This window comes from Kogia breviceps, chromosome 5 (assembly GCF_026419965.1).
Source record: "Kogia breviceps isolate mKogBre1 chromosome 5, mKogBre1 haplotype 1, whole genome shotgun sequence".
In the NCBI taxonomy this organism is placed as follows: domain Eukaryota; kingdom Metazoa; phylum Chordata; class Mammalia; order Artiodactyla; family Physeteridae; genus Kogia; species Kogia breviceps.
The window spans coordinates 149,528,545-149,541,552 of NC_081314.1; the positions used below are offsets into that span (position 1 = coordinate 149,528,545).

General features: G+C 51.6%; 1 protein-coding gene and 1 long non-coding RNA gene across 9 annotated transcripts in view; one reads left to right on the forward strand and one right to left on the reverse strand.

The window, feature by feature from the left end:
• Window positions 1–5,450: 5,450 nt before the first annotated feature.
• LOC136794298 (uncharacterized) lies at window positions 5,451–12,124 on the reverse strand. Its single transcript, XR_010840890.1, has 3 exons — window positions 11,517–12,124; window positions 10,892–11,031; window positions 5,451–8,146 (listed from the first exon to the last, which is right to left on the reverse strand). It is a non-coding gene; the product is annotated as an uncharacterized lncRNA (long non-coding RNA).
• Window positions 12,125–12,411: 287 nt separating this feature from the next.
• Window positions 12,412–13,008, forward strand: part of DIP2A (disco interacting protein 2 homolog A) — an 86,708-nt gene continuing 86,111 nt past the window's right edge. For 5 of the 8 annotated variants that reach the window (XR_010840891.1, XM_067035317.1, XM_067035314.1 and 2 more), the window contains exon 1: window positions 12,513–12,690. Coding sequence is in view for 7 of the 8 variants with exons in the window: in XM_067035317.1 (XP_066891418.1) it covers window positions 12,600–12,690 (91 nt within the window). In the remaining variant the exon portion in view is untranslated. Of the gene's footprint in view, window positions 12,691–13,008 lie in introns of all 8 variants that reach the window. The other 3 variants (XM_067035319.1, XM_067035318.1, XM_059065566.2) reach the window with 3 other exon arrangements.

Here is a 13,008-nt window from a genome sequence, read left to right on the forward strand (position 1 = left end):
GTGGCCTCTCCCGTTGCGGAGCACAGGCTCCGGACGCGCAGGCCCAGCGGCCACGGCTCACGGGCCCAGCCGCTCCGCGGCATGTGGGATCTTCCCGGACCGGGGCACGAACCCGCATCCCCTGCATCGGCAGGCGGACTCTCAACCACTGCGCCACCAGGGAAGCCCTGGGCTTGGTTTTCATATAAAACAACTTTTTCCTAATCACTACTTACTTTTCTGTTTTTAGATTTTAGACTTACTTATTTAGATGTTTGCTTACTTATTTTAGATTTTTCTTTACAGTGCATGTCTGCATTTTCCTCTTCTTAGCCAACACTGCCATAAGGTCACTGTTTTACAGTCTTCCCACCTTTTCCACTGAGTCCTTTGTTCTTCTGCTTGATGTATTGAAGTGAAATCTTGACCAGCTCTGGGAGCAGGAATCCAAGAAATGTCTCCTCACTTGCCAGAAGAATGACATTTGAAATTGGTGATCAAATACTGAATAAATGAATATCTGTCATGAGGGAGGGAGGGCCCATTTAAAGCCACCAATGGATGTAACCATCACACCAGCTAGTCACCATGGGGGTTAATAATTAAAAAGAAAGAGACATTCACCTTCCTTTCATGGAGGAACACAGGTCATAGCTGCTGATGAGGGAGATTCTTCTTCACAGTAAAGCAGCCAGCTAATTAATATAGAGGGAGCACTACAATTAGAGAACCACCAGTTCTGCGCCCAGCGAAATAATCAGTTCACTGTGGGTTCCTCAACAAGTCCTAAAACCAAGGCGAAGTTCCACTTACACAGTGCAGGGGCCTGGGAGTGTCCACTGTGACCCCAGCTCGTGGCAGGCCTGGCACGATGCCGTGTGAGATGCACAGTCTCCATTTACAGATGGAGGGACAAGCGACACAGAACCAGGAGGAAAGAGACACATGGGATGTTCTGTAAGTGACTGGCCTGGTTTCATCAAATAGACAATGTTACTCAGAAAACAAAAGTGAGGGGCCTGTTTTTTGTTAAAAGAAACTAAGGAGACATAACCAAATGCATGGGCAAAACTTAATTAGTTCCTAAATTGGGGGAAAGCAGGTATAAAGTCATTTTGGGGGATAACGGGGTAAATTTGAGTATGTACTGGATAGCAGATTTTAGGGGAATTTGTGTTAATTTTCTTAGATGTGGTCACAGTTATATGAGAGAAGGCTGCTTTTCTTAGGAGCTGTATGCTGAATTATTTAAGAAAAAGGAGCCGTAACAAATGCAATTTACTTTGAAATGGTTCCGTTAGAAAAAGAGTACACATATATGGATTAAGTAAACATGCAAAATCTTTTAAAAATATTGAATCTAGATTGCATCTAGTTAGTATATGGTTATTTATTTTTTGAAAATTTTCATAATGAAAGATGAAAAAAATGTCATGACCAAACTGAAGTCTGACCCAGTACGTCTTAATCAACCACAGGACACTGTGTCAGCCCAGATGGGAGAACATAACCACGCTAGGCTTTCCAGCTTAGGGAATCCAGTACAAGGATTTGATCACTGTGATGATGGAGGAGCCCTTTCCCTGGGGCTGGCGGGTCAGCAGAACGGTTACTGGGACACAGGGACAGAGCCCCCCTCCAGCAGGAGCTGACCCCTCAGGGGAGATGCATCAGCAGCACTGTGGAAGGGAGAGAGACGCCCATCTTTCTCCTCCTGCCCTCCTGTTCGCCAAACTAGACAGGGAGCCTGGGACAGTTCCTTGCAGAAGTTGGCACATTGTGCAGAGCAGACAGGAACTGATCTGCAAGCACACTGGAAGGTGACCCTTTGGCTACAAAGAATTTGTTCTCACCCACCCATACTTAGTTACCAAGATGCACCTGCCTGGTGTGGAGCAAACATTCTTCATACCAAAGAAGGCCCACGAGGTGTCGTATCTCAGTGATGCAGGCTCTCCAGGTAATGCCGGACTCCTCCCTCGGTGCTGGGTCTGCCCTTTGCTAACTGGTGTAGTTAACACACCCAGCATGTCATGTACAGTGGGGGAGGTGAGGAGGAGACGTCCAGAACAAGCATTAAACAGGGCTGTGCCCCTGTTTCAACGAGTCTTCCTTCTACCATGTAGGCCTGGTTTTCTGGGCCTCACTTTCCTTTCTGAAAGATTTGAGACCTTAACAGTCTTGTTTTTAGAGGACTTCCTTTCCTTCTTTTACAGTCGAACCTAGAAGTACTGAGTGCTAGGAGATGCCCGGTGAAGACGTCAGGTACAGATACAGGTTTTACTGTCCTCGAGTTGTGCCGGCCTCCAGGCTCCCCCTCAGTAATTGGGATCAGTCCCACCATCCCTGCTGGTTCAGAGGGGGACCACTGTCGCCCGTGGCAGCAGCCTCCCCGCACCCCTGGGACAGCAGAGCCCAGAGTCATAGGGTGGAAAGCAAACATTCCTCCAGGGTTATCTGGCGTAGCAGTAAGAGGGGCTCTTCCCATCTTCTCATGGCCCCAGGCTGATGTAGTCCGGCTGTGGGAGAAATGGCCCTAAGTGGGTCTGCAGCAGGGCAGCCTTCCCAATGTCAGTAGCTGAGCTGCTTCTGGGTTGACGTCAGGGAATCCCATGGTTGTAAGCCTAGTGCCGCACTTTTGCCATGAGAGGAGTTTTCTGGTCAGAAGCAGCGATGGTGAGTAAGTAATTTGGGCAGTCCCCAGATGGGTTCTGGGCAGGGACTGCAAGTCCATATGCAGAACAGGAGTAGACAGGGCACAAGGACAACTCAGAGGGAGAAATTTTCTGGGAACCCTGGCCATCTGTTCTTGGGGTTTACTTTTGCCTTCCTGACCTGCTTGAGTCTTATCTCATCATTCACCACCTCCTCTCCATCACCACCCGAGTGTCCTACAGTTCAATTCTGACACTACCTGGGGTGAGCACAGAAACTTTACGCTAAGGACTCAGTCCCAGGGGCTTCCCTGGTGGCACAGTGGTTAAGAATCCGCCTGCCAATGCAGGGGACACAGGTTCAGCCCTGGTCCAGGAAGATCCCACATGCTGTGGAGCAACTAAGCCCGTGAGCCACAACTACTGAGCCTGCACCCTAGAGCCTGCGAGCCACAACTACTGAAGCCCGCACGCCTAGAGCCCGTGCTCCCAAACAAGGGAAGCCACCGCAGTGAGAAGCCCGAACACCACAAGGAAGAGTAGCCCCCATTGGCCGCAAGTAGAGAAAGCCCGCGGGCAGCAACAAGAACCCAACTCAGCCAAAAATAAATAAATAAATAAATTAATTAATTAATTAATTTAAAAAAAAAAAAAAAAAGACTCAGTCCCAGAAGACAGCCACGTTAGACAGAGGCCATCAGTGGAGTCCCCAGGCTGTCCACACTTCTGCCTGGCTGGCTACAAACTTGTCCTGAGTATCAGAGCTGCAGGTCCTTGTCCAGGTCTCACGAAACCAACAGCCTACAGCTTCCTCAGTCAGTAGACAGGAGCAGCACACCCAGATGTGGTCATATCAAAGTCCACACTCGCCAAGCCTGGGCCTTTCTTAGTTGTGGGCAGTGCAAGGCGTAGCTGCTTGTCTTTCACTTTGGAAGGGAGACCATGATAGTCTACAGACCACTGATTTTTCATGGAATTTAGCTCTCACCATTCAAGGCATCTAGGGTACTTCTTCCTGCTCATTAGAACCAATTACCATGATGTCTTTAATCCATCAAAATGATGTTACGATGTCTAAACAAAGACCCTAAGGTAAGGTAGAGAAGTTGTCCCTGCCAGTTGAAAGCGAATTGATTATCTAATTGGTATTGAGAAAAAAACTGATAAGGGAGCCTAAATGTAAAACCTTTTATGATTGCACCTGGGACAGATGCCATCACTTCTGGACCCATATCAAGAATTTATCCCAAAGTAGCCAGAGAAGTACAACAAATAATGAAAGTGGTTGTAAACAGCAGCATTCCATTGAGAACCAGAAACAGTATGGCCTTAGCTTGGGCTGCTGTAACGTAATGCCATAAACTGGGTGGCTTATAACCAACAGAAATGTGTGTCTCACAGTTCCGGAGGCTGGAAGTTCAAGATCCGGGGGCCAGCAGGGTGGGGTTCTCAGGAGGGCCTCTCCTGGGTTGCAGACGGCTGATTATTCCTTGCATCTTTACGTGGTGGAGAGCAGAGAGGGGGAGCAAGCACTCGTGGCTCTTTTAAGGGCACTAACCCCATCCATAAGGGAGGGCTCCACCCTCACAGCCTCATCTGCTTCCCAGAGCTTCTACCTCCCATGCCATCCCATTGTGGGCAGGATTTCAGCATAGGAGTTTTGTCCATCACAGGTGCACACAGAGCTGCGCGTGAAAAGATCCAGAAGGCATACGTAAATGACATGGTCGGCAGTCAGGCTCATGGTGCTGAATCTTCTTTTTCACTGTCTCAGCCACGTCTGTGGTCTTGTGGGACGTTCCTATGACCAGCCGGCAGAACAGGAAGAAGCACAAGTTTGTTCTGCAGCTGGATCTGCACAGTGTGCTGGCCTCAGCCAGAAGTAGACAGTTGCCACACACACTTATGGGGTTAGGAAGATTTCCAGCTGGCAAACTTCGGAGAGTACATTGGTGCTCCATTCCATGTGGAAAGAGAGCTGACCTGGGTTCCTGATCCATAAGCATTCTTATGGGTAATTGACTGTCCAGCTGGTCAATACTTGACAGCAGAAAGACTGCGAAGTGGTGTCAAGGTCATCTACAGGACGGGTATGTGAGAAGACCTTCCTCCCTCAGGGCACTCACTGCGGAAGTGCGGTCCAGTGGACAGGATGACTTGATCATGGGTGTCACTCAGCCTCTTTCCTTAGGTGGCAGGAAAGAGACTTGCACTGGTTCAGCAACAAGACCTCCTCTCACCAAGGCTTCCTGGCTTCTCCCACTTCTCAGTGCCTGAACTGCCAGCGCAGAGGCCAGGGCTGAGACCTCGATGTGGCGAGCTGGTTCCTCCATCACAGAGGATGCAGTGGTTGGTCCCGCCAGGAACAGACACACTCCAGGTGCGACTTTGGCTTCCCTGTCTGCAGTGCATCTGCCAACACCACTCTCTGTGCCCTTGGAGACGTCTTGTTCGTTGCTGTAGCTCTGCGCGACACTGCCTCTTGGCAGCAGGCGTTATTTTAAAGCGATGAAAGTGCAGGATGAGTTCACACGTAGAATCCACTGGTCTTACCATGTTGGAGGAGGTCATCGAGAGGACATGACCGCTGGTTGACCTGTGAGCTGGCCCTGGGCCATCAGAGGCTCCCCGCCTGCTCCCTACCCTTGGGTTGTGCATTGCCCTCCCCACACTGGCAGCTGCCCCAAGGATGCAGCCTTGAGAGAGCGAGGTGGTGTGGAGACCATCTGGAAGGTGTGCATGACTGAACCCAGTCAAGGCCTCTGTATAAGCTCTTAAGATTCTGGCGGGCGGGTGCGGAGATCTATTCGTCTTCTGGCCGCCAGGAGAAACCTCGTAAGTTCCCTGCTTATTAAACCTGCTGATCTGGAGTGTCTGTGTCTCTTTGGTCTCTCCTTGCCCTCATGTACAGGGGCCAGTTTACGAACCAACATCATGTGTCCCATCAGCTGGAAGCAGCTGTCTGGGCTGAAGAGTGGAATGCCTGGCTGAAGGCTCTCTAGCAGTGCCAGCTTGGAAATCAGTCTTTCAAGTTGGACGCAATGTTGCAGACTGGTGTATGCCTTAAACTAGGAGCATGTGTATCATGTACTTCCCTTACAGCCAGACTGCAGGGGTCTGAAAATCAAGAGGCAGAGTCTTCCACTGCGTGTGCAAGTTGCATTCTCTAGTTTCTCAATGGCAGATAAGCAAAGGAGTACCGAGCCGCACCCCTGTGGGTCACTCAGTTTCTACATTCTTCCCCGTTGGGCAGTGAGTGTAGGAGCAGCCCTACCCTCTCTATCACCAAGACAGTGACTTCTCCTTTCACCTGCTGGTTCTTAGACGCAGGAACCCAAGGTTCTCAGACATTATCCATAGTTTATAATCCAGTGGAACACTTGGTGTGTTCCCCAGGGAGTGTCCCTTTTGGGGACCAGGACTTGTAACCCTGCAGAATCTAAACTTGGGAGGACAGGAAGCACAAAGTTCCCCAGTGGATCATTGGGGGTGATGGTTAAGTGGGACCACTCCTGCTTCCACCCCTTGGGTTTCAGATTCAGGTATCTTTCTTGTTGGGAACACAGTGCCATATATAGGTCTTGAATGGCACCCCATCTTTGCAGAACATTACTTCCAGTTTGGCACTTGAGCTGCGCCTTTAGCTGACTGTCCCAGTGCTCTGTCAGGCAGCAGATCCCGTGGTCATTGCACTCCTTGCTGTGCACTTCCTTGGCCATAAAGTGAATCCCACGTTTGATATGATGCCACATGGGATCCTGTGCCAGAGGAACTACCACTCCATAAGCCCCTGTTGGCTGACCCTTGTGGGCAGGAAGTCAAGCCTATATATGGAATATGAATCTATTTCTGTGAAAACAAACTCCTCCTGGCCCTTCTAGGATGGAAGAGTTCCAATACAGCAAACTTGGCTGGTTGACCTTCTCAGTGGAAGGAGCCACATTCAGAGCTCAGCGTTGGTCTCCCGCTGGCAGGTTAGACCTTCAGTGTCAGCTAGTGGTTAGATCAGCTTTGGGCCCACGAGTAGCCTCCAACCTCATTACTTTGGTCCCTCTGTTTTTGTTCCCATCATGCCAGTACAGGGGTTGCCAAGTAAGAGATGCTGTCCAGGGTCAACTGGCTGAATCATTCTGTCTGCTTGGTGGTTTATTACTTTCATGGGTGCTCTCTGGTGGGCATTAATATTTTATACCAAGACCATCCTGCTTGGCGCCTATCCCAGTATGTCTTCCCACATGATTTCCTTGTCCCCAGTTTTCCAGTTGTTTTCCTTCCAAACCCTTAGCCAGTCACACAGGCCATCCATCGCTGCCCGTGTGTCCATATATATTCTCACCTTGGGCCACTCCTTACGCAGAAAAGGGAATGACTAGGAGCTCTGCCCACGGGGAGGGTATATCCTTAACCACTGTCTGTCAGGGTCAGCCGTGAGTGGGCTGTAGTGTAGCTACTGTACACTTCCATTTTGAACTCACATGCCAAGCCAAGCCAAGCCATCTGTGAACCAGGCTCAAGATGTTTCCACCTCTGTCAACTTGCCCTGAAGGCTTCCCCATACGGTCATAGGTGCGAAGGAACAGAGAGGCTCTGATGCAACGGCAGTGGATGCCATGTGGGTCTGGGCCACCTGTTTTGCACTCCCTTGTGACCTCTGAACAGTCTCATGCTCAGTCTTGAATGTACTCCTTCCTTCCACCTGGTGATGGACTGTTTCTGGGCCAAACCGACCTGATGACTTGGTGAGTTTGGCAGAACCCACCTCACAAAGCACTGTCCTGTCTGCGGGGTCACTTGGTGTCCCAAGGTCAGATGTTCCGTCTCTGTCAGAGCGCAGGAGCACACCAAGATGGTTTTTTCCCCCAAAAGACATATATAATTCTCTGCTTCAAGTGGCATCACAGAACCTAGGGTTCCTGCTTTGTGAATCTCCTGCTGAGATGTGCCAGAAACTCCACATTGCATTGCTCCCCACCACCAATCCCACCTGCTAGACCGTATGGCCCAGGCAGCAGAACTGCTTGCACCACAGCCTTGACCTGTGACGAAAACTTTTCCTTTTCTGGGCTCTTCTCAAACCTGGAAGTCTTCCAAGTCAACCAGTATTGGGGCCAGAGCAGTATTTATAGGTGTGGAATATGCTACTTGCAGAACTTGAAGAGGCCCAACAGTGTCTTCCTTTATTTAAAAAAATGGTTGAAGGTGCATGATGCAACAATTGTCTTTTTCTTTTGGAAGGGATGCCTTAGGGCACCACCGACCACTGGATCCCTAAAAATATTATAAGAGTAGCAGGTCCCTGTATCTTCATAGGGTTTATCTACTACTCTCTGGAGCACCTGTATCTTACCAATGTCTCCAGCATCTTTATAATGTTATTGATGTAATGGAACAACGTGATGTTCTTCAGGATGGTGAAGTCTTTGGACTATGAGAGGGCAAGAGAGGTAACATAGGCTTCAGGCAAAACTGCATCTTTGTTCCACGTGAACATGAAATGTTTCTGGTCCTCTTTTCTGATAGGGACAGAAAAGAACACACTGGATTAGCAGCCACCTACCACGTCTGACACAGAGACTACTCTGGGGCTGCTACTGAGTTTGCAGTATACCCTCATCCTTCAGGATCCTTCTGATTTCTGCAGGGATCATGCTGGTGAAGTAAAGGTTTTGGGGACCACCATGCTTTAGATCCTTAAAAATGGCACCCATCTCTGCCATCCCTCCCACCTCCAGATGTGATGTTGTTTTATGATCCTGATAGGAATAGATCAGTTTTAGAGGTTTCCACTTGGCTTTTCCTATTGTGATAGCTCTCACCCTACCAGTCAGGGACCCAAAATGAGAGTAATGTTAATTGCTAAGTACGTCAATGCCAATTATTCACTTTGGGACAGGGAAATGACCACCAAGCAGGTTCACAGACCCGGTGGACCTACTGTAAGCTGGACCTTGGGCAGGGCTCCATTAATGATCTGGGCACCACATGAGCCACGCTGACAGGGGAGCCGTGATGATCCAGGGGTCTAGATGTCAAAGTCAGTTCAGACCTTGTGTCCATCAGTCTTCAAAATGTTTGGCTACCCACTTTTCCCCGGGTGTAGTTACCAAAGGAAAGGCCTTTGGGATTCATTTCTGTGTATACTTGTGGTCTATCGCAGGGTCCTTCTTGGTTATTTGGCCACCTCTTCAGTTCCATGTCTGAAAACTGGCTCAGGTCCAGAAACTGGCTGTGGGATCCTGATTTTTTTATATTGGGCAACCAGCTTGATTTTCCTAGTCATCCATTCTTGACTTTTTTCTGCTGGTAGTAGCTTCAACTGCCCATCTATTTTGCCTCTAGGGATGCTGTGTTTTATGAAGCATTTCTGCAGCTCTCTGCAGCTCAGGCTTCCTTGGCTGCCATGCACACCTTGCTGGCCATTGTAATTTGCGATACTCGGACTTCTGTCAGTTCCGTGCTGCTTCCTGGCCTCTTCTGTTTTAGGACCCTGTCGTCCCCATTGCTGTTCTGGAGTAGCCTTTCCTACTGTCAGCTCTCACCTAAAAGGTGAGCCACCGTTGACTAGTGACGTCAGTACCCCTTTCATCAGTCTGTTTCTTTGGACTTTTGTAAAAATTTGTTATTTGTGCCTTTATGTGGAATATAATCATCTGGTGGGGCTTCAGGAAGCACAGAGTATTTAAATTTCAGCACACCCACATCCCCTGACCCTTGGACTCCTTTCCATCAGTCCCCTGTAGCAATTGTCATTTCAACTTTGCTTACTGTGGGCCATAGCTTTTTCTACGTGTAGTGTTTTTAAAATATATCTGCAAATTCTGAAATTTCTCCCTTTGAAAGGAGTCTGATGCCTCTCCCCTGAATACAGGTGAGATTCACTAACAGCTAGGGAGTGGCGGAAGTGATGGTATATGACTCCTGAGGCCAGTTCACGAAAAGGCCATGGCTTTCCTTTCTCTTTGGACAACTGCCCTTGGAATCCAGCCATTACATTGTGGGGAGTGGCCATGTGTGGGTATGCTGGCTGACACCCCCAATCCAGGCTCCTGCATCAACTGTCAGACATGTGAGTAAATGAACCTTCAGAGCATTCCAACCCCTGGCCTTCAGGCTGCTCCAGCTGAGGCCCCAGATGCTGTCGAACAGAGACAAGCCATCTCCATTATCCCCTGACCCACAGTAACCTAAAGAGATAATAAATGATTCTTGTTTCAAGCCACCAAGTGTGTAGTAATTTGTTATATAGCAATAAATACAGCATCATTTTAGGAGCATCCTTTCAGGGAGTTTGCTACCAGTCGTTGCCTGGGCGTTAAATCCCATATCTTAGAAGATTGATCATAATAGTCTTCTACCCCATTTTACGCTCCAGTTCTCTCCTGATTTCTGCAGGGGTCATGCTGGTGAATTAAACAAGGATGCTGGGAACCACCACTCACCAAGCACACTTATAATCCAGCCCCACACAAACTTCCCTAGCTCCTGGCAGTTGGCTGGTTCTCACAACCTGTAACAGGTTGAACTGTGTCCCTGCAAAAGATGTTGAAGTCCTAATCCCCCCAGTACCCGTGAGTGGAACCTTATTTGGAACCTTATTTGGAACCTTTGTAACCTTATTAGGGTCTTCACAGATAATCAGACTAAGATGAATTAATTAGGGTAGGTCCTAATCCAATGACTGGTGTCCTTAAAAACAGGGGATTTGGACACAGAAACAGACACACATATAGGGAGAAAGGCATGTGAACATGAAAGCAGAGATGGGCATGATGCATCTACAAGCCAAGTAGCACCAAAGGTTGCCAGCAAACCACCAGAAGCTAGCAGACGGGGATGGAAGATCCTTCCTTCACAGCCCGGTAACCTTGTTCTGACTTCCAGCCCCCAGAACTGTGAGATAAATTTCTGTTAAGCCACCCAGTCTGTGGTACTTTGTTACTGCAGCCCTAGCAAACTAAATGTTCTTTTGAGGGGGAGGGGGCTATAGTCCACCTGAATTATGCTGAGAAATAACCATAATTATATGCCTAGTGTCCAATAGGTTGGGGAAAGGAGTGCTAGGTTGGTAGGGAAAGGTGAGCCACATGGGCAGGCTCCAGAGGTTCAAGGCAGTCTTGGGGGTGGGGAGTGGTCAAAAGCTTTGAGGGCACCTACCCAGATATGAGATCTCTTTGACATGTGTCATGGGCCCAGATTTTCCCAACCAGGGCCCCAAACTTAGCATAGACATAACAGAGCTGCCTTGACTGGGTGCTTACCATCTTTGAGATATTAATTCTTGAGCCTGGCCCTTGTCTTTATTGTCTCAGTGCAGGAGATGAGGTTTTTTTGCAGGCAACCGAAGAGACTCCATGGCTTTCAATGGTCTGTTGGTAGCCATCCACTGTCCATTATTTCTCTTAAGGGCATCAGTAGTGTTAAGGAATAGCTACCCAATTCCAGTACCCTTCCTTATAGCTAATATTTCCATCATATGTAAAAGGCTTCTAGGGTATTCATTTCACTTCTCTGGTTCACTCTTCTACACGGGTGGAAGGTTAACAATTAGATCACTTTGTGCCAGGGGCTGTGAGTGTTCCACCACAAGTGGTGAGAGATTCACCCCATCTTATCACCTGCCATCTAAACCCCAGGCACCAACTGTTGCAGGATGGTTTCTCCAGAAGCAGACGGTGAGAGAGAGTTTGGGGTACAAGTTTATATGGCATCAACACCTGTGAAAGGAAGGGGACGGAGACAGGGTTGAGCCTAGGAAGGAGAGGGCCATGCAGGCCCAGCTAAGCTGTTGGCAGCCTGTCGTGCTCTGGAGCAGGCACTGCTTCTCAGAGGCCTTCTGTGCTGGGCCCAATGGCCATGCCGGCTCAGTCACCTCAAGAAGGATACGACCTAGGAAGGTGGCCCTCTGCGGACAGGGGCGGGTATTCGCGTCCACTACAGTTCACCGTCGCAACCGGCAGACACGCTTCCCGCCGACACTGGGGGATCAGCTCAGAATTCTTGGGGGGGGGGTGCTTGTGTGTGTGTGTGGGGGGGTGTCTCAGTTCAGCTCCACCAGCCCCCAGGCTCCGGACGTCTGTAGTTCCCTCATGTCTGTCCTCGCACTTCCCAAGGTCACCCCACGATCTGAAACGGCTGTTGGAGCTCCTTCCAAGGCTGTTTTGAAAAGCACATGGGCTAACACACGTCACAGCACGTCTACGAAGGGCGTCCAAAGGTGCCCAGGGTGTCCAGCTCACTCCCGAAAGTCGTGAAAAGCCCCGCGCAGGAGGCCCACGCGGGCTGGGGAGAAAGCGTGTGGACGCCCCCCGCCCGCCCCAGCGCACCCCGAAGCCTCAGCGTCCCCGCGGACACCAGACCTGGACCTGCGGGGTCGCCGTGGACCGACGCTCGCCTGAGGCCCGCGACCCCACTACCGGGGGCAAGGGGCGTGTCGCGCCCGCAACCCCAACACTGAAGGGAACGCGCTGAGAGGCGAGCCCGCGTTCCTGCCTGTCGACGATCCAAGCCCTAGGCGCAGAGCCTCTCGGGAGTGACGCTCTCCCCGCTCTCCCAATGGGAGCCCGGGGCGGCCTCGCCGCGTCCTTGCGGCCAATGGGAACGAGCCTCTGGTGTTGCTGGGCGGGCCCGGCCTCCCACCTGGCAGGCGGTTCGCCGCGCTCCCCCTCTCGCCCTTCCCGCCGCGCACGCGCGCTCCGTACAGGGCCGGCCGGGCGGTCGGGGGCGCGCGGGGCGGTGGCGGCGCCAGAGGAGTCGTCCGTGCTCGTGCCCGCGCCTCTGTGGAGCCGCCGGGGCCGCGCCCCTGCACGCCGCCTGCGATCCCCACGGGCCGATGCGGGTCGGCGGGCAGAGGGGAGCGACGTAGCCGCTGCCAGTGCCACCGCCTCGGCTCGGCGCGGCCCGACCCCCGACCCAGACCCCGACCCCGCCCGGCTTGAGCCGGCCGACCGGCCGTCCTTCGGCGGGGCCATGGCCGAGCGCGGGTGCCCATTGGAGGCGGTGCCGTTACCCGCCGAGGTGCGGGAGAGCCTGGCCGAGCTGGAGCTGGAGCTGTCGGAAGGTGAGCGGCCCGGTGCCTGGGACCCCCGCCCGGCCCTCCTCCCAGAGTCCCGCCCGGCCCTCCGCGGGCCCGGGACTCCCGCCCGGCCCTCACACCCGAGCCCCGACCCCCGTCCGGCTTCCGGCGCCCGGCGGGTGGCCGCGCTTTGGGTGGTTTGGCCTAAGGCGCGGGAACCTGGACGGGGATGACCGTTCTGTCGGAGCGGGCTGCCCCAGCCGAGGGCCGCGGGTTAGCGCCCTGGCGGCCGCGCCGGCTGCAGCCCCGCGTGCCTCGGTTTCTTCCTCTGAGACGGAGTGGTTGCAGCACCTGCCTCTCGGC